Genomic DNA, 20,992 nt, shown 5'->3' on the forward strand with positions numbered 1-20,992 from the left:
TGTTTCCTTTTGGCTTCTGTGAATAATGCTGCTATAAACATGGGTGTACAAATATCTTCCCAAGTCCATGCTTTCAGTTCTTTTGGGTAGATACCCAGAAGTGGAATTGGTGATAATTTTGTTTAATTTTTTGAGGAACCACCACACTGTTTTCCACAGCAGCTGCACCATTTTACATTCCCACCAACAATGCACAAAGGTTGCAGTCTTTCCATGTTCTCTCCAGCAGTTGTTTTCTGTTTTGGTTTTTGTAATAGCCATCCTAAGAGTATGAGGTAGTGAATGCTAGCTACATTTTTTAATCTCATTTCTGCAGGTTATTTATAACTTGTAGTTATTCAAATCATCATTTCTTGATCTTGGCTGTGTTCACTCCCCAGTATCCCAAAACAGGGGCACGAATTTTCCCCCAAAGCTACGCCTGTGGCTACACCCAGCACTCCCAAAGGGCTCAATGCCTCCCCGGGAAACTGTGCTGGATGAAGGCTGCACTGGGGGTCAGAGGGCTGAGGGAAAGCCGCAGGCCTAGCCTCTGCAGGTCCATGACCAGGAGCAAGTCATTTCCCTCCTGGGCCTGCTTCCTCCCCATCAAAACCGGAACAATACCCACGCGTTAACTCCCTTACAGAACTGGAGCCCTGGAGGTCAAAAGGCTCTTGGAAAGTCTACAGCAATAGCAAAGTCTCTGGGTTTGTCAAGAAAAAAAAAGAGAGAGAGAGAAAAGGGGCGAACCCCTGCTTGTCAGTAATGCACGTAGGCGATTTCAGAGCTCAAGTTCATGGAAACAAATTGAATTACAGAGGAGGCAGCTCTGCCATTTGCAACCATGGATTGTTTGAAATCCTTTTAGAGGAAAATTAAAATATTTCACAGAGGGTAATAAAATGCCGGGTGTTTTGCAGGCATAACTGCTCAGCTCTCTTGGGCAAATGAGTAATTAGGCATTTTTATTTAAGTCCTCTGTGTCGTCATTTTCTTTTATTAGTGGAAGGGGAAAAAACTGTTATGGAAAACACATAAAACTCTGGAAATCACCAGAAGGTTAATTATAAAATTGAAAAAAATAATAACCTAAAAAGTAAGTAAATGTATAAATTTTACAAGCACAACATCACAGCATACTATAGAGACAAAGGGGAGTGCTTAGCATTTATTTTCCCAAATATCAGCAATGGGAAGCTGTATCCAAGATTCCTTTGTTTTCAGATCAAATCCCACCAGAGCTTGGGGAACTTTTCAAGGCTCATGGTGCTGGAGACTTAGTTCGGCACGACATGAGGGCGGGAGCGTGTTCCGAAGATCGTTCCCTCCTGTGAAGCTCTGCCTTTCTCTGCCGTCCCTCCCACCATCCACGTGAAGGAAAGTGGTGAAAGGGTTGATTTTTTTCTCTCAGCTAGATAGAGACCATCTGCTCAAGTCTCTCTGTTTTATAGATGGAGAGACTGAGGACGAGGGGTTAGGGTCTAAGGCTCTGTCCTTCCTCTGAATCCCTGGGTCTCAGGACGGCCCTGTTATCAATGCCCATGACCCCACCGGGCTCAGGTCGGCGCTCTTGGCCAAAGCTCTAACCGTAGAAGGGAGAGTTACGTGAGGGTCATTTCTAATTGCTGTCGTGTCCCCTGCATAGCCGGTCCACACTGGCATCTTCTAGACCTCACCTTCTTCCTATCTGGGCTGCTCTTTTGAACAATATGAGGGAGGCTGAGTAAGGCTGGTCTGACACCCATGAAAAGCCACTGCTCCGGGGAAGGGGGCGGGGACTCGGGTATGTTCATAAGTAGTTACTCCTCTTCAAAGTCTCTCTAGGGTTTGAGTTTATCTGTGGTAGCTTTTACCACTCCCAAAGCCACCTCCACCTGAGTGGCTACATGTTAATTTTGTGCCAGTTGTATGAGTGAGTGTATGCACATGTGTGCAGGTGCGTGTGGGAGGTCGGTTTACCTGCAGATGGGAACTTCCCACAGCCTCCTGCTAAGCCTACAGTGCGTGCCCATAAGGAGGTGTCTTGTTCTTACCTGTTAACCTGAGTCTTCCCCACCAGACTGATCTGGAGGAGTCATCCAGAAAACACTTAGTAGGTGTCTCATGGGTGCTGGGCTCTGTGTTGGCCCTGAGAACCCAGAGAGGAAAAGAATACAACTCACCACCGTCCACCTGAAGGAAAAGGGTGAAAAGGGTTAATTTTTCTCTCAGCTAGAGATCGTCTGCTCAAGTCTCTCCATTTTGCAGATGGAGAAACTGAGGACCTACAGAGCAGTTTTTAAAGAGAAGGAGATATTTGAGCTGGCCCTTAAAGGGCAAGGAGAAGTTTGCCTGGCAGGGAAGGGGAAGGAGCAGCAGGGCACAGGTACAGGGGCATGAAGGAGCTCGTGTTCAGGCAGCTGCCCAAGGAAGTGAGAGGTGCTGGGGAAGATGTGGCTGGTGATTCACTGAGAGTCTTGGGGCAGGGACTTGGGGTGCTTGCTCATGCAGCCCAGCATTGGTGGGGGGCCAGCACTTAACCAGTGCTTAAGAGTGTGTACCAGGGGGTGCCGGTTAGCTCTGTGGTTAGAGCGCGGTGCTCTTAACAAGGTTGCGGGTTCGATCCCCACATGGGCCACTGTGAGCTGCACCCTCCACAACTTCATTGAAAACAACTACTTGACTTAGAGCTGATGGGTCCTGGAAAAACACACTTAAAATAAATAAAAGTTAAAAAAAAATAGAGTGTATACCAAATGACAGAGTGGAAAGAAGGAAAAGAGGAGGAAGAAAGAGAATGGAGAAGTGAATTGTAGCTTAGACTCCATAGAGCAATTAAAACTAGCACCCTAAACATGGATGATTCTCGAAAAGGTAATGGTACATGAGTAAAGCATGTTACAGAAGACTGTGGACGGTCTCCTTTTGTGAAGGTTTCAACGTGTAAGACAGCACTACACGTGCACACATACAGACATACATCAGATTTAACTACATGAAATTGCCAGTGTTTGAGCATTTTGACATACAAAAACAGCAGTTCCATTTGCTTGAACCTAAGTTGAGATCACAGGGGATGGGCTTTCCATAGCATGGAATACTACTCAGCAGCGAAAAGGAACAAGCTGTTAATACACGCAACCGCTTGCCTGGACCTCGAGAAGATTATGCTGAGGGGGAAAAAGCCAGTCTTTCAAGGTTACATACTGTATGATTCCATTTTTATAACACGCTTGAAATGTCAAAAGTATAGAGATGGAGAACAGATTAGTGGCTACCAGGGCCAGGGAGGCAGATGGAAGGGAGGTGACTGTGGCTATAAAAAGGGTGGCACAGGGATCTTTGTCATGAACTGCTGGATATCTTCACACTGGTGGTCATAGGAATCCACATGTGATGTCATTGCATACAACTAAACACACACACGTACATACACATACACACACGTACACACATACACACACACGAGTGCCTATGAAACTGGTGAAATCTGAAGGTCAGTGTGATGATATCTGCGTCAATCTTGGTTGTGAAGGTCGCAGTGATACTGGAGGTGAGTGCTGTGGGAAACTGGATGAAGGGTAGATGACAGCTCTCTATTATTTCTTATTGTACGTGAATCTAGAAATATCTCAAAATAAAACATTGAGACACACACAGTAATGATTAATGCTACATTCAAGATAAAGGTTCTTTCTGGGACAAGGAGTGTATTATGCAGGTGGAGAGAGATACACAGGGAGATTCAACTCTATCTGTCATGTTTCTTAAACGAAAAATCTGAAGAAAATACAGCACAAGGCTAAGGTTCTACAAAGCTGGGTGGTGGACTCACAACTGTTTCTCTCCTTCTCTATCAGGTTTTATGTTTGAAATAATAGCTCGTATGTTTTCTAAAAGCTGAGATTGCATGGCTCCTTGCCTCAGGAGCCAGGGTTGTGCCTGGGATGCTGAGGGCTGAGCGAGCGAGGGTAGGACGAAGGGCGCGCTGCGGGGAGAGGGGGCAGCCAGAGCCTGGCCCTCGCCCCTCAGACCACGAGGCAGAAGCCCCCGGGCCTCAGAGGCAGCCCCCGGTGAGCCGCCCACCTCTCTCTCTGCAGCCCCCAGAGAAGGAGGGCGGGCTGCCTCGGCAGGTGGGGAACAAGACCGAGTGCGGCCTGCTGGGCTTCGTGATGGACCTGAAGCAGGACTACGAGGCAGTGCGCAGCCAGATGCCGGAAGAGAAGCTGTACAAAGTGTACACCTTCAACTCTGTGCGCAAGTCCATGAGCACGGTCATCAAGCTGCCGGATGAGAGTTTCCGCATGTACAGCAAGGGTGCTTCTGAGATCGTGCTCAAGAAGTAAGCCGCGCCGTGAGGGGGCGGGACCCGCGGGGCGGGGGCGGGGCTTCAGGGGCGTGCAGTAGGGACTGTCCCGCAGGCCAGGCCCGAGGAGGGGCCGCCTGGCACCCAGGGGAGCAGAGAGGGCCCCGCCCAATGTCCCACAGCAAGACCACCTCCAGGGCCCTTGCTCAGTGCTTTTTCCACTATTTCCTCTTAACAATTTCTTCAGCGAGTCCTACACTCCTCCTTAGTCACTGACAGGAAGTTCTACCCATTGTCGCTGTTAGATCTCTCTTATTTTACTTTCCTTAGCGCAGAGTTGGTTGATGGTAGCAATGGCCACTGTTAGCCAGTCTTCTCTGACTCCAGGTGCCAGCAATAAGCCTGGAGAACTAAGCAAGTCACTCTCCCTCTCCGGGCCTCGGTTTCCCCTTTTGTACCTTGAGAGGATTAGTCTAGCCCAGTGGTTCTCAACCCTGGCCACACAATGGAATCACCCCAGGGGTGGGGGGACCTGAGCTCGAGCCAGGTATAGAGGGAAGATCCTTGGGCCCTCGGCTGGACCTTACCCATCTCCCACCTTCATCCCCCAGATGCTGCAAAATCCTCACCGGGGCAGGGGAGCCCCGGGTCTTCCGGCCCCGCGACCGGGATGAGATGGTGAAGAAGGTGATCGAGCCCATGGCCTGTGACGGGCTTCGCACCATCTGTGTGGGCTACCGCGACTTCCCCAGTAGCCCTGAGCCCGACTGGGACAATGAGAATGACATCCTGAACGACCTCACCTGCATCTGCGTGGTGGGCATCGAGGACCCCGTGAGGCCGGAGGTAGGCCCCCCACCAGCAGATCAGGGAAAGGGGTAGAGGCTGGAAGTCCAGCCTGCTGGGTAGCCTGGCATAAATTGCCTCATCTCTCCCAGCCTCAGTTTCCCTATAACACCCAAGGGGTATTGCTCCTTACGTGCTCCTAAACATTCAGATTCATCAGACCAGCATCAGCCACACTTGACTTTGGTCTGCTCGGGTCCGCAGTCCTAGAGCCATCCACCCAAACACCGGAGACTTTCCCTCTGGTGCCTCAAGGGACAGGCATGGGGGCTGCCCTGCCTTAGTGACCTCTTGTCCCACAGGAGTGAGGATCTCTTGTAACAAATCCATAGGCCTACATTCAAGGTCCTTGCGAAGGAGATGGCCAGTAACAAAGGTCACTGCACTCAGGAAACCCTAAGTGTGGTGTCCCCATCAGCATTTAGAGTTCTCCCCATCCAGGTCCAGTTTACCAATCAGTTTACAATCGCATGCTTGCCTAGGGACGCAGCTGACAGTCTACTTTTATCCAGTTTCCAGGGGAACAGAGCTAGAAAGTTAATCAAAGGTCAGATTGTCAAGCAGAAGGGAAGGGGAATGACAGCACACCCCTTCCCATAAGGAGCAAGGTAGGTGATAGACTAAGTACATCTAATAGGATAGAGGTGCTCAGCTTACACTAGGTCTTCAGTCTTCTCTAGCTTAATCTGAGCTGAGAATTCCATGCTGGGGATTTGCAGGGTCCGGGGAGGATGGGATGTGGTTGGTCAGTCAGGCTGCCCAGGCCAGAGAGAGGCTGTGTCAAGTCTCCCAAACGCTGCCGTGGTAGGCAGAGGGAGTCAACTTCCCCTGTGGGGCCAGAGGTCAGATCCCAGGTCAAGGCAAGGCATAGGGAGGGCTGTCCTTCCCTTCCTCCAAAGACTCACAACTGCTGGGTCCAGACTTGACTCCCCAGCCAGGCCCTGGCTGGGTCCAGATTGGCCGTGGCTGTGGGACTTGGAAACAGTGGCCCCAGGGCCACCTCCCTCCACCAAGGGCAACTTCAGTCTTCCCCACTTGCCCTGACACCATTCTCTGGGGACGTTTGGCCATTTTCTGCTCCTCTCGGAATCTCTGTGTCCCCTTCTTTCAAGTAAAAGGGGGCAGACAAGATGCTTACCAAGTTCCTGGCCCCGATGTTGGTTCCAAAAACCAAGAGAACCTAGAAGTTCATAGCCGTGGACTTTCACATTTAGGCAGCAGGGAGAAGGGTCAAGAGTGTGAGCTCAGGCATCAGAGAGACCTGGGATCCTGAGTCCCAGCATTACCGGCTCCATGACCTTAGGCCAGTTACATAACCTCTCTGAGCCTCCATTTCCTCATCTATAAACGGGATGATGATAATAGTATTCTACACACACACACACACACACACACACACACACACACACACACACCAGAATAGTGAGACATCATAATATGTACAAGTAACAGGCAGCGCATCTGGCACAAGACAAGTGGCCCATAACTGTGGGTCCCCTTCCTTTCTGCCCCTCCCCGTGGATTCAGTGACACATAACAGCCCTAACACAGAGCCTGGCCTACGGAAAGCGCTCAAATAAGTGTTGGTGGAATGAATGCATGAGGATGAATGGGACTAGAACCCCAGGCTTCCAATACCGTGCCTGCGCTCATCTTACGCACGCATGCGCACACACACAGACCCACTCACTCCCACCCAGAGAGTAACACAGCAAAGGCCGTTTGTGGCCCTCTGCTTGGCACCAGAGCCCATACACATTTCCCTGTGGACTGCGTCTCTCCCTGGGCAGACAGACCGTTTTTCAGCCTCCCTGTGGGACGCCAGCTCGTTACCAGCTGCTACTGTGTTCAGGCTTTGCCATGATGGATCTCCTTACAGAGACTTGTCCCTGCACAGCTCACAAGGCCAGCCTGTGGCTCCCTTGTCCTTCCCATCCCCAGATGCCCCCTCTAGTCCCCACACCCAGAGCTTCTGGCTTGTCACCGTGCCTTGGAAACACCCCTGAGGTGGAGTGGAAAGCAGCATCAGACACACACTTTTTTGGCCATGAATTTTTTATCTCATAACTCAATAAACACACATGCTTAACCAAAATAAGAATTTCACAAAGGAATGTGATGCATTTAAATATTTTATATTCTCTTATATTTCTTGTCTTTCTTTTTTTAAATGCTAGTCACACACCCCCCACCCACCCACTAAACTAAACTGATTTCATAATTCACTAAAGAGGCATGACTCAAGGTTTGCACTGCCGATCTAGTCCAAATACCTTTATACACCCCCAATTTGCAGATGAGAACACTGAGGCCCAAACAGGGACAGTGAGGTTCCCAAAGTCTCTCTGTTAAGAGGCTGAGTGAATCCGGATTAGAACAGGTTTTCTGCCTTCCTCCCCCAGACCTTCTCCCGGGAGCCACAAAAATGAAAGAGCAAGTGGTCCTAAGTTAGGTGGGTGAGCAGAGGAGAGAGAAGGGCTGAGCTGGGTCCCTGGCATTTTCTGTTGGCAACATGCTCATCCAGAGATTCTGGCTTCAGGCTCAGACTGTGGGAGGAAGGTGCTGTCCCACCCTGCAGGGCTGGCTACACTTGCATCCCGGAGGCCCCTACAGTGGAGAAAGGGGGCCTGGAACCAAGCCCCAACCCTGCACTCACTAACAAGCCACTTCCCCTTTCTGTGCCTCCGTCTCCTCATCTGTAAAATGGGAGCTGGGCCCAGGCACCACCTGGGTCCCTGCCAAGCTCTGACATTCCGAGCCCGCAGACTGGAAGGCCTACCCTTAGCCCTTCTTCCTTCAGTCAGCGCATGACCTCTCGCACCTTGGCTCACCCCCAGGATGTGGATTTAGAAGGTGTAAGCTATGCTGGAGCACAGTGACTTACTGGAGTGACACAGCAGTCAAGGAACATGCGTTCTAATTCTGCCCTTGCCACTCCTTCCCAGAAGACCTCAGGTGCATCTCTTCCCCGGGCCTTAGTTTCCCCATCTGAACAGTTGGAGAGTGGGATGTTCGCCAGTGAGGGACACAGCAGGGTTACTGGTGATACTACTTGCAGGTATAAAAGCTCTGACCTGTTGATTCATCATCTCCCAGAGGGTCAGGGGTGGACGCAGGGCCTGAGGATGCAGGGATGGTTTTTCATTTGTTTTTTTAGGCAATTTATACACAGGGAGCCAAATTCAAAGGTTCAATGGCATAGACAGGGTAAAGAAGCCCCCCCAAGCCACCCCAGCCCCTCAGTTCCCACCTCAAAGGCAGCCACTGTCACCAGTTTCTTGGGTGACCTTGGGGAGTACCTATGCCTACAGTGAGTGTACTTGTGTCACGTTCGCCTGGGCCACCTTGAGGCCAGCCAGAGTGAAACCCTCAGCCTGGATCTCCTCTAGGTCCTACAAGCATGTTCAGATTCGTTTGGCAGCTGCTGTGGGAAAACAAACTCTGGCTCCTTAGTTTCCCCATCTGTCAAGGGGGTGAATCTCAGATTGCTTTCCTCCCTCACGAAGACAAAGGACAAAACGGCTGAAAACAGTCCTGCCAAAAAACCCCACCAGAAGATGCTACCTCGGGTGCATTTTCTGAGGCTGATTGGAGCCAGTGTGGGTAAAGGAATGGGGAGAGCAGTGGTGTGGGATTTGCTGGGGGAGCCGGGGCGTTGGAGCCCTCGGAGTCACAGGCAACAGCTGTCACCAGAAACAACAGATGTTTAAAAGCCTTTATTTAATGAAAACAGGAAGTGCCCATTTCCTGGCTGGTTTTCCTCAATGAGAAATATTTAGGGTAATTTTAGCAAAAGAAGGATTTTTTTTTTTTTTCAATTTTACAGCTATTTTATCTGTGTAGAAAGCGTACTTCAACCAGATTGATGCCTCTGGGCCTTGAGTCTGAATCACCTCTGGATCTTCAGTGCCAGAAATAGTAAGACGTTCAGTAGTTGTTTGTCAAATACATAAATGAGGAGCAATAAAGGGACATAGTGAGAGCGGTTGAAGGAAGTGCCCCGTTGGGTTGGAGGAATCAGGATGACTTCATGAATCGAGAACATTTCCCGTGAAAGATGAAACGTTCCAGGCAGAGGGGACGGCGAAGGAGGAGACAAAGAGGTGGGAAGGGAGGCTAAGTGTCGGGGACCAGGGAACATCATCCCAGGGGGATTTAGGAGAGAAAATACCAGGAAGGGGGCTTGGCGCTAAATTGTAGAGGGTTGCACGTCCCCATCCAAATCCATTCACCTGACTCTGTATAAAATCACATGTCCCAGGTCAGGTTTGAAGGGACTTAAGCACAAAGAGGACTCATGATGCATTTAAGAGCGCCTACTGTGTGCCAGGCCCCCGCGAGGGTTCTGAGCGATCGGCGGTCCCCATCCTCCAAATCCCACAGCCTATGGCAACATCTGGTGAAGGGGGATGTGTAGGCACATAACACACAAGAGCATGACGCAGGACAGGATGAAGACGTCCAGTGAGGGGGCTGCTGACCAGAAAAGAAGTGGAGTATCTCAGGGTGGCTGGGAAGGCTCCTCAGGTGTTTCCAGGTTTGACTCAATCCCCCCACATTTGAGGCAGGTCACAGGCCCCCAAGGTCCCTGACCCAGGAGTCTCACCATCCAAACACCTGCTCCTCCAGATGCCTGCTGCACCCACCCCACTGCGTCTGCATCCACACACCCCTTCTGCATACCTCCACCCCTCCTGGAACAGAAAGAACAAGCAAGGAAGACTCACGTCTTCCCCCAGGGAGGGGTCTTGCCAGCCTCCCTGGCCCCTCATCACCAGCATCTGCTGGCCCTGTGCTTCGTGCTGTTTGCCCCTTGTCACAGGACCCTCCAGCCTCTCTGAAGGGTGGACACTATCATCCCCATGTTGGAGAGCCAAGGCAAAGCCCAGCCCAGCCTTTTGCTCCCTGAGCCCTCTCTCCCGAGGCAGGGAAGCTTCCACTACACAGTGCAAAGTGTGGGGGCCATAAAAATTAGCCTCCTCTTTTTGCTCCCGAGCCAGGTTGTTCAGGGGAGGTCCACAGGGTGGGGATTCCAGGCAGGCAGCGTTGAGCGCCCTGAGACAGTCTCTAAAGCAGAAGTCTTTCTAAAACATGGCACCAGTCACCTCAGCCCCAGTTCAGAACTTGCTGTGGCTCCCATGCCTGAAGGAGCCAGTCCCTTGTTCTGGTACCTTTGGACCTCCGGCCCCCCTCCTGCATCATAGCCAACAGCCCCTCCCTCCACCTCGGCCCCTCCAGGTCACCCGAAGCAAGCTGTCTGCAGCGCACTTCCCACCCTCTCTGCCTGTGCGCCTCGCAGGACAGATCTCTGCAGCCTGGACCACAATGAAGTGGTCGTCTGTGTCACCCCGCCAGGGCGGAGTACGAGGTACCTGAGCCTCAGGTAGTCTTGGCTGAAAAGAAGCAGCTCAAACACCCTCTCCTCCAGGAAGCTCACACAGATTTCTCCTCCGGCCCACTTCCTTCTAAAGTAACGGCACCCTCCTCTGTGCTCCCAGAGCCCTTTGTACAGATCTTTACCAAAGACCCTGCCTCCATTCAAGAGTACAGGTCTGACCCAGAGTAATCGCTCTCTTATCTGAAAAAAGAACAATTGTGTGAAAGCAGACGATAGATGGTTCCACTGGGGAGCAATCAGCCTTGGAGGAAGTGTCATCAGAAGCATGCAAGCAGAGGCTGGCCAACCATCTGTGAGGGACACCTAGGGGGAGATCTAGGCAGTGAGCAGAGGGTCAGAGTCATGACCTAAACTCCAAGGCCTCACACATCTTTGAAACAAACATAACCTAAATTATTCCTTTCAGGGCAGGAGCCAGGTAAAGTTGTGTGCTCCCAAAAGAACAGTGGTTGCTTCCTGTCCTCTGGGGTAGGAGACAGCAGGGGGCTGCAGCCCGGTTACAGCCATTGTGAGGACGTGGTCAATTATGTAAAAGGGATCTTGGACATTCCACATCCCCACTCCCTCAGGCTCTATAAAAAGAGGTCACATTTGCCTATGTGAGCAGTTGCTGTGGCACAAGGCAGAGGCCTTGCTCACGTGGGCCCCAGAAGGCTCCTCCTGGGCCCTGGAAATACATGCAGAAGAGGCCGTGACCAGCTCACCTGCTCTAGTCCTTGTAGGACAGGGAGATCACTACCTGACACCACAGAGCTGGTCTCTTAGGGAACTCTGGTGGCTGGAGAGGCGCCCTTACCTTGGCCTGGACGCTGCCTCTCCGTGGCACTCATTCCTCATCCCACCACACAATGGCTGTGCTCCGGAGTCTGGGTTTTCTCTGCAAGCAGCAGGGCGGAGTCTCTGAGGGAGGGTGATACCACAGGCTGAACTTCAGGCAGGTCGCTGGTGCTCAGGACAGTGGAAAGAGGGAAGAGGGGCAAAGCCAAAGGCAGAGAGACTGGAGAAGGCTGGGCAGTGACCCTGGCTTGAGACGGCAGTGCTCTAGCTAAAGGGACAGCAGATGGGGTGGATGGGGTGGACAGAGGCCAGATATTTTCAAGGTCGATCCTTGTTCTAAAATTCCTAAGGGCAGAAAGGGGACCGAGGTGCAGGGGTTGTCAGCAGTCGGGTTGGGGACCAACATTCCAACTCTTTGTATTTGCTAGGGCTGCTGTAACAGTACAGCAAACGGAGTGGCTCAAACTACAGAACTGTATTGTCTCAGTTCAAGATCAAGGTGTCGGCAGGGTTGGTTCCTCCTGAGGGCTGTGAGGGAAGGATCTGTTCCGAGCCTCTTGTCTAGCTTCCGGTGCTTTGCTGGCAGTGTTCAGCGTTCCTTGGCACGTAGCAGCACCAGCCCATCTCTGCCTTCTCGCTGCGTGTGTGTGTGTCTGTGTGCACATTTCCCCTTTACGAGGACACCAGTCACAAGAGATGAGGGTCCACCCTAATGACCTCATCTTCACTTGATTACCTCAAGGCTCTGTCTCCGAGTAAGGTGACATTCTGAGGTCCTGGGGTGGGGGAGGGAGGATTTCAATGTGTCAGTAGGGGGTGAGGCAGACAGACTCGCTTTAGTTCAAAACAGTCTTCACACTCTTAGCTCCTTGAGACGTTTCTGGGGGAAACGCTCCCCAGGCACCAAGATATGCAGGAGGAGTGGGGAGCAGGACTCACTCCCTTCCAGCCTGAGATTCTAAGGTGCTTTGGTATTTTAGTACAACACAATCTTCTGTCCTTGACATGTCCCCTCCCACTCAAAAATGTTTTGCAGCAAATATTGCCTTATAATATTATTTGTCAGTGTCTATGAGTAAAAATCTTATTCAATTGATCTGTATTGTCTATAAAGGGCCACAGCAGTTGCAGGCTGGTTTTTTATCCCAGTTGCTGGGCAAATCCAGAGCATAGGGTGGGAGGGAGGTTGGGGGGAGGGGGCAGGACCTTGTTGGCTTCTGATTGGCTGAGACATCAGTCTATCGTGACAGACAGGGCAAGAGGCAGTTCTTACTGTTGCAGGGAAATGTCATGTCTCATTTCATACAAATGCATAATCATTTGCATTTATTCTAAGCCAATGTCACATTCTATAAATAAAATGCTCCTAAGTGCAGTGTTTCCCACCCCACCCCACCCCCCCAAAAAAACCCTGAAAATACATGAACGTATTTACCATTGAGTTTGCAGGAAATGTGCATGTGGATAGAGCAGGGGACAAGGTCCTCTTCAGTAGTAGAGTGTGCTATACTCTCACCTGGGGCCAGATCTAAGGGGGTGTTTATTGGGGTCTTCCTCGAAGTCTTTGTCCAGGTTAGGAGAGCCACTGGTTTCATCCTAGGATGGACTGTCACAGTTGATAGGTAGGTGGCAGCTGCCTGGGACTCTGCACAGAGTTCTGAGACCACATCATGATTTAATCAGAGGGTGCTGTGATCGATTAACAGTGCCTGCCAGCCCAGGACAGGAGGAGATGGTCCCTGTGCCATCAGTCATCTATGCCCCTTTCGGTGGAGATGCCCGTGAGCAGGGCTCACTCTGGCATCCCCCCAAGGTGGCTCCACCCCCATGGCTCCTGCCCTCCCTTCCAGGTCCCAGAAGCCATCCGAAAGTGCCAGCGGGCAGGCATCACGGTCCGCATGGTCACCGGTGACAATATCAACACAGCCCGGGCCATTGCCATCAAGTGTGGCATCATCCATCCTGGGGAGGACTTCCTGTGCCTTGAGGGCAAGGAGTTCAACCGGAGGATCCGCAACGAGAAGGGAGAGGTACGTGGCCCAGAGGGACGAGCTTGGCTGGGGACCGGGAGGCACGGGTGTGGCATGATTGTACAGAAGCCAGCCAGTGTGCCAAGAACCCAGTGACTCTAGGCCAGTCCCCTCCTTTCTCCGGGCCTGCTTCTCTCCCCAACCTCACCACCCCTCCCTCTCCCGCATCCCTCTCCAGATTGAGCAGGAGCGAATTGACAAGATCTGGCCCAAGCTGCGAGTGCTGGCGCGCTCCTCCCCCACAGACAAGCACACCCTGGTCAAAGGTAAGCCAGGCGGCTCGGGCAGCTCTGAGGTGCCGGTGCCAGCCCTCTGCAGGCCTCTGTTTCCTGGCGTCTACAGATTCTTTCCAGGATGAAAAGGGCTTTCGCCTGGGGCTCCCCACACCTGGGGACACCCTTCTCTTATCCTCTTTACAGCCCTGGAGGCCTCCTGAGGGGATGGTGAGGCAAGGAGTTTGTGAATCTGCTCTCTGGGCTTCAGCTCCTATAGGAAGCAATGGGACTGCCTGTCTAGGGGCCAAAACTCATGGCCTGAGGGCTGAAAGGGGCCCACAGCTGTGTTTTATTTGGGTCTTACAATGCCTTTTTTTATGTTGAATTTGAATGACTTTGTGCAGACCTTGCTCCCTCAGGTTTGACACCGTCTTCACCACTTCTTATGTCTGACACTCAGCCCATTTCATTTATTTATGTTCTGTCTGGGCCCAGAGCTTGGGAGTTTGAGACCTTGGGTCTGCTTCACCTCTGAGGCCCCTAAGCGACATCTGTAACCAGGACATGGAGGATGGGCTGTCCCGGGAAGAGCAACCTGAGAGATGAAGCCAACAGCCGGCTTCCTCCTACATCCCTGTCTCCTCCAGTGACAGGCACACCCCTTGCTGAGCCCATCCAGGTGGCCACATGCTTGGCACGTTCAGAGTCCCACAGCCCTGGGTTCAAGTGCTGCTTCTGCCACCGACCTACTCTGTGGCCTCGGGCAAGTCCCTGCCCCGCTGGGACGCAATTTTTCCATCTGTAAGATGGACATACAGAGAAGGTGTCTGGCTGAGGTCATCCCTAGAGCATCTGGGATTTCTCTCCCAAAGGTGCTGCCCCAGCACATTAGCAGAGGCAGATCTGGGAACAGAAACACGGGACCCCAGAACCACACATTCCCAAGCAGGAGGCCCCCATCTCTCCCCATTTCTTCTTCAGTCACTCATTCATTCATTCATTCACTTATTGTCTTGATAAATGTTTATTGAGAATCTATGTGTCGGGCCCTGCTCTTGGCAGACATGACCCTTCCCTCCTGGAATTCATGATCCAGGTTCCATCCAGCAGATATTAAGTGGCTGGCTTCCCTACATAGCGCTAAAGGCTGCCCTGGTGGAAGAGAAGAGTGATTTGGGACCCTCTTGCTGGTGTCCGGTCACAGGACGTGGAAGGTGGGATGGGGACCCAGCAGAAGGGCCTGTGTTTCAGGCAGGGCAGGGTACTGCCCTATGAAGCCCAGAGGCACCTTCAAGGAGTGGAAAGAAGTTCAACTGGCCAGGCCAAGACTCAGGAAAGGGAGGGAGACTAGAGAAGGGGCTGCCAGCGTCAGATGGTGCAGGGCCTGAGTGCGAATGACCTGCACTAGCTCAGGGTGGGGGGTGCGGGAGGCCGTGAGGGGGACATCTGCCTCAGAAAGCTCACTCCCCGCCATGTGACCTGGAAGCAGAGGGACTACCAGGATTGCACAGCCGGGAGGGGACACCTGGACCAGGTGCCTGGGCCCAGTGACTGTTGGTATGCGGTGGAGGGAGATGGGGGATCCAGGATTCCGTGCGGCTACACCTGCTTGAGAGCCTGCTGTGTGTTAAGAGTTGCGAGAGAAGGGACACATCTGAGGGAAACTGACACACTCGGTTCATGACTGGCTGAGCTAGAGGCCCCCTGACATCCAAGTGGAGATGTCCAGAAGACATCTGGACAGCCATGGAGTCAGGGCTCAGGAGAGAGAGCTGGCCAGAGGTAAAGACACAGGTGGGGGATGCCAAGCCAGAGAGCAGGGAAGCTGGCTGAACCCAGGACCTCCTCCCTGAGCGATGGGCAGAGGCTGCAATCTGTCAGCAGAGACCAGGGAGAGGCAGCCAGAGGGCGAGAGGACAGCCGGGAGCAGTGGTGCCCAGGAAAACAAGGAAAGAAGCCAGGTGAGGAAAAAGAGGTGGCCCACAGCGTGAACAGCTGCTGAGACGTCCAGAGACAGGACAGGGATGAGCAATAGGAGGTGGCCGCAGAAGGGCCCCTGATGACGACACACAGTAGGGCCATGCCAGCGCTGGAGGTGGCAGACAGAGGTCTGGCGGAAAGTGTCCTCTCAGCTGCCTTCTCTACTTGGAGTAGTAAGAGGGCTGTGAAAAGGCTGGTGCTGGCCTGGGGGGGCCCGCCCTGCCCTGGGGGAGTTCCCAGGCAGGCCGAGGAAACCGATGGGGTGAAGGCTTCCGCTGTAGATAGTCCTAGGCTGTGGCATCAGCTCAGAGGGGCCGCCGGGACCGCTCTCGGGGTGCACGCCTTGGAGCTGGGCCTTGAAGCTGGTGGAACTTTGACAGTTGCAAAGAGCTGGGGTGGGGGATATAGTGCCCCAAGTTAGGGAACTCATTCCCTCATTCCACAGGCTGCTGCTGTTTGCCAAGCGCAGGGCAGGGGGACATACAGATGGATGGGAGCTGATGAGGGCAGGCGGGGTTCTCGGGGTCACAAGGTCTTCCCAGGGAAAGTGGCCTCCAAGCTGAGACTACAGGTGGGTGACAGGGACAGCTGGGCCAGGGAACAGCCTGTGCAAGACATGGGCAAGCAGAGCCGGCTCTACAGGACTGAGAGCCATTCCTGCAGTAAAATCACAGATTAGGGATGGCCAGGGTGGGTACGGGAAGTGAGAGAAGAAAAGATCAGAGAATAGGCAACTTCTGACCACGGAGGACTTCGTGAGAGGAGCTAAGAACGCAGATGTCATGCTGAGGCCACATGGGCAGTGAGAAAACGACTTTCACCTGGTGCTGGTCGGACAGTGCCAGACTCAGGTGTTAGAAAGACGTGGGCCTGCTATGCTGATTGGAGGGGGAGCCGGGGGTTAGTGACAGGGGCCTTTATAGGGACAGAGAGAAGTGGAAGGATCCACATAGGCCTCAGTGATGCATTTAATGTGTGGAACAAGAGAAGTACATGTCGAAGTTGATAGTCAAATTTCTGTCCTGCCCATGTTCTGGGGCCGACCAACTCACAGGCGCCCAGCGATGACATCTTTCACACACCCTTTTGCACCGGCCCCCGCTCAGTGACAGGGGCCACATGTTATCCATTCATTCTGTTATTTGTTGAGGATTTTATTGAGGATGAACATCTGGAGAGAGGTGAAGGCCAGAATAGTGGGTAAAGGGTCATTTGCAAATGGCACAACCCAGACCTCCTCAGGTGTGAATAGACCTCCCAGAGAAGGTGCGGGGTGAGCACATGGTAGACTCCTAGCAAAACCCTGGCCCCTGGAGAACAGAGGGGCCCCTGGAGCTCCAGCAGAGGGGAGGCGATTCTGGCCATGGTGGCTGCTGGTGTGGCCATGGGCTGCAGAGAGAAGAAAGGGTGCCGGTGAGGCGAGCAGGCCCAGAGCATAAGGCTAAGGTGCCCAAGTCCCCTGCAGGTGCTGGGAGCTACGGGTGAGCCTGGAGCTGGGAAGAGCCATAGGGACGGGGGTGGCAGGGTCAGGGCCAGACAGGTGCAGCCCAGGCTCCTCCTGAGGATCAGGACTGGCCAGCTGCCCCGCCCGACGGAGCATCCCAGGGCCCTAAGCACACACCTGGCCTGTCCACAGGTATCATCGACAGCACGCACACCGAGCAGCGGCAGGTGGTAGCCGTGACAGGGGATGGCACCAACGACGGCCCTGCGCTCAAGAAAGCAGACGTGGGCTTCGCCATGGTAGGAGCAGCTTGCAAGGGGCGTAGGGCCGCGTCTGGCAGGAGCTTGTGGGCAGGGGGTTGGGGGACATGGATAACACAGCCCCGAGCTGGCGGAGCAGGACCTCCAGTGCACATTCAGCCCACCCACTGACCACCTTATGTGCCCAGTGCTCTCAAGGCTCAGCCCAGCCGGGTCTCCATGGAAGGGCAGCCCTCTCTCTGCACTGATGAGTCTGGGGTCTGGGAGTGGGGGAGGAGCCAGGAGCCAGGGGGAGCGTCCTGGAGGCAAAGGGCTGGCCTCAGGGGCTGGACCTGTGAGAAGCAGGAGTGTGAATGCATGTGTGTGTGTGCGATGCCCTGTGCTGTGCTGGCAGTTAGGTGTGTGTATGGGGTGGGGGGTGCGTAGGACAGGACGTGCAGGGGGTGAGGACAGTGTCGCTAGAGCCGCTTGCCTCCCGGGTCGCCCCACCCAGGCTCCTGTCCCCATCCCCATAGGGTATTGCAGGCACAGATGTGGCCAAGGAGGCCTCAGACATCATCCTGACGGATGACAACTTCAGCAGCATTGTCAAGGCGGTGATGTGGGGCCGCAACGTCTACGACAGCATCTCCAAGTTCCTGCAGTTCCAGCTGACAGTCAACGTGGTGGCCGTGATTGTGGCCTTCACGGGCGCCTGCATCACGCAGGTGGGTCCTCTGAGGGCGGGCGGGGCCCGCGGGACAATCCCAGGTTGTCGCACCCATCAATGGAGTGCCTGCAGGGGGCCAGGAACTGCATCACAGACCTCAGGGGCAGGTGCCAGCTCCACGGAGCAGAGGAAATGACGCTCAGAGATGTCCAGGGTTTGCCCAAGGTCACCTGGCAAGTGGGCTATGTCAGCCTCACTCCCACATTGGCCTGACCTGAGCACCAGTCTGCCCTGGCTCCAGGCAGTGTGAGAAGTGATCTCGAGGGAAGGCAGGGCTCCTGGCTGCATAAAGGGCAGAAGGAGATGGAGGAAGGCAGGCCCAGGGGGCATCAGGCAGCTGGATGCGGGCAGGGAGCTGGCAGGGCCCAGCGGACCTTAGTTCTGACAAAGAATGTGTCTGGAGGGGCCTGTTTGCCTGAGTGCCTGGGGCGGGGTGGGGGCCGCAGCAGGAGTCGGAGGCTCTGTCACAGAGAGAGGCTGTGGTCTGTCGGGACCGCAGTCCAGACCTTGAGCAGCCCGTGTCCTGAACCCAGGGGAAGCCAACCGCAGGCGCCACCATCTGCCACCTCCCTGCTTCCTTCCCAGCTCCATGCAGCAGTGAGGCTCAGAGGAGAGACAGGCCAGTTAACTGCCATTGCTCCCACACCCTCCCCCAGAGGCTGACCAGCCGGGCCTGGGGAGGCCACGAGGGTATTCCGAGGCCTGGCCCCTCCTAGCAGCCACGTGGGCGGACAAGCTCCTGCCCATACAAGCCACCAGAGGCCCTGAGACTGGCACTGCCCCAAATAGCTGTGTGGCCCTGGGAATGCTGCTCCCCTCTATTTCATTCTGAGCCCTTGAGGATACACATGGCAGCACCTAATACCCCCAGGCCTGGGAGTCAGAGTCCTGGTGGCTGAAGCCCTTTGGCTCTCAAGGGCCTTCTCTCCTGGTCTGTGGGTGAGAGGCTCCCTCTAGTGGTGGTTTAGGGGACACTCCCATGGCTCGGCAACTCCTACAAGGCATCTTGAGACCAACGGATGCCAAATGGGGAAACTGAGGTTCCGAAAAGACTGAGTTTGCCTGAGGTCTTAATTGGTGACCATGGAAGCCTTAGTGAGGAGATGGGGGCGGGAGGCTTGACCCCGAGAAGCATGTAATCACAGAAGTCTGATAGGCAGGAAGAAGCTGAAGGGCATGGGGAGCATGAGTGAGCCAAGGCAGAGGTGGGAGAAGTGGCCAAAGGAAGGGCTGCGGTAAATATCTAGGCTGTGAGTGAATGTATGGGGTACAGGCAGAGGGGGCCTCGGGAGGTACAGGGAGAGGACAGAGGGGTGATGGACAGCTCAGCCCAGGCTGTTGGACTTACAGGGTCTGTGGTCGTCCTGGAGGAAGTGTTCCACCAGCAGATGGGGCTAAAGCCACGGGGAGAGGTCTGACTTGGAGAGGGGTAATGTGGGGAGAGGTGGGCGCCTGCAGCCAGGGACAGGTGTGGAAAGAGAGCAGGGCCCAGGCAGGGGCCACAGGGAGCACAGATTTAAGAGGCAGAGGAAGAGGAGCCCTGAGGGAAACAGGGAAGGAAAAGGAACATTCCGAGAGAAGGAGGAAGGCCAGGATAGTGGGGTAGGGCAGAGGGGGAGACGGGCCAAACTTGACAAGACATCACTGAGATGGGGCTGGACAACGTATCCCTTGATTATAACAAGTAAGGTGCTCGTGCTCTTGTAGAAAGGCCTTCGGGGGGGCATGGAGAGGCCTGAGTCTGGCAGCTAAGGACCAGGCACGCAGGGGTGTGAGGGGGGGGCAATGGATTAACTAACTCGGGGCAGTGTAGACCCGATTGTGCACAGAACAATATGAATATGTGATCCCGTCTCAGGCAGAGAGATGTGGAAGGATCCACACCAGACTGGACCAGGATGGAGCCATTGATAATTGAGGGGAAAGAGGCAGCACGGAGAGGGCAGAAGGAGGAGATGGAGAGGGGGGTGTTATCTGCACTGGAGCCCCTTGGGGAGGTCTTGGCCTGAGCCCGGAGGCGAGACACCTGGAGGGGAGGAGGGATGTGGCCAAATTTACTGGAGGGCAGAGAGCGGGTAGCCATCAGGCCCAGAGGCTCAGTTTTCTCCCTGGGGAAGAAGATGGCCGAGGTGGGCGGGTCTGAGCTGTTCTCCAAGGAAAGCCTCGGAGAACCTGCTCTGTGCCTGCTCAGGAACCCCGCAATCAGACGAGCTAAGGCCAGGCCCCCTGGGCAGAGCAGAATCAAGGTGCCAGCAGAAAGCTGCTGAGACCACGACAATAAGCCCATGTCTGTGGGTACCCGGTAGCGGCAGGTGGGGCAGCCTCCCTGTGACAGCCCTCTCCACTGTCGCTGTCCCCAGGACTCCCCTCTGAAGGCTGTGCAGATGCTCTGGGTGAACCTCATCATGGACACGTTCGCCTCGCTGGCGCTGGCCACCGAGCCGCCCACCGAGAGCCTGCTCCTGAGGAAGCCGTACGGCCGCAACAAGCCCCTCATCTCACGGACCATGATGAAGAACATTCTGGGCCACGCTGTCTACCAGCTCACCCTCATCTTCACTCTGCTCTTTGTGGGTGAGTCCCCCCACCCCCCGGGGACACCTTGGTCCAGACTCAGCTTTCTGGATTTACATCCACCTTCCTGTTTGCCAATGGGTGGTGGCGGACCAGAGAGGTGAAGTTAGTTGCTCAAGATCACACAGCAAGACTTGGGCAGAGCCAGGCCCTGTCCCAGATCCAGCCAATCTCAAAGCCAGGGCTTTTTCCACTAATGACAGCTCCGAACACTGAGTACACACTGTGCAAGGCAGTGCCCAGGCGCCAATGAATGCCCCTCACCCCAGCCCCACAGGAGCCTGAGGCTCTTGGGGGAAGTGACTGGCCCCTTCTCAGACCCATTCCCACACTTTGTCCTTGTCCCGTGGAAGGTGTCCTCAGCGAGGCTTCCTCACGGAAGTGCCACACACTTGCCTACCCACCACCTATTTCCACAACACTTTTATTTAGGCTGCCAGCCACTCCATGAGGCAAGCTCTTTTGCCACCACCCCACATTACAATAGCACCA

At 54.2% G+C, this 20,992-nt stretch overlaps 1 protein-coding gene across 12 annotated transcripts in view; it reads left to right on the plus strand.

Annotated features, from left to right (window-relative positions):
• Positions 1 to 20,992, plus strand: part of ATP2B2 (ATPase plasma membrane Ca2+ transporting 2) — a 360,324-nt gene that overhangs the window by 323,653 nt on the left and 15,679 nt on the right. For all 12 annotated transcript variants that reach the window (XM_019732636.2, XM_019732642.2, XM_019732643.2 and 9 more), the window contains 7 exons: positions 4,062 to 4,303; positions 4,879 to 5,113; positions 13,139 to 13,318; positions 13,497 to 13,584; positions 17,150 to 17,256; positions 17,733 to 17,924; positions 20,287 to 20,500. In XM_019732636.2, the coding sequence (XP_019588195.1) occupies positions 4,062 to 4,303; positions 4,879 to 5,113; positions 13,139 to 13,318; positions 13,497 to 13,584; positions 17,150 to 17,256; positions 17,733 to 17,924; positions 20,287 to 20,500 (1,258 nt within the window). The remainder of the gene's footprint in view (positions 1 to 4,061; positions 4,304 to 4,878; positions 5,114 to 13,138; positions 13,319 to 13,496; positions 13,585 to 17,149; positions 17,257 to 17,732; positions 17,925 to 20,286; positions 20,501 to 20,992) is intronic.

This window comes from Rhinolophus sinicus, linkage group LG10, assembly GCF_036562045.2.
Source record: "Rhinolophus sinicus isolate RSC01 linkage group LG10, ASM3656204v1, whole genome shotgun sequence".
Classification (NCBI taxonomy): domain Eukaryota; kingdom Metazoa; phylum Chordata; class Mammalia; order Chiroptera; family Rhinolophidae; genus Rhinolophus; species Rhinolophus sinicus.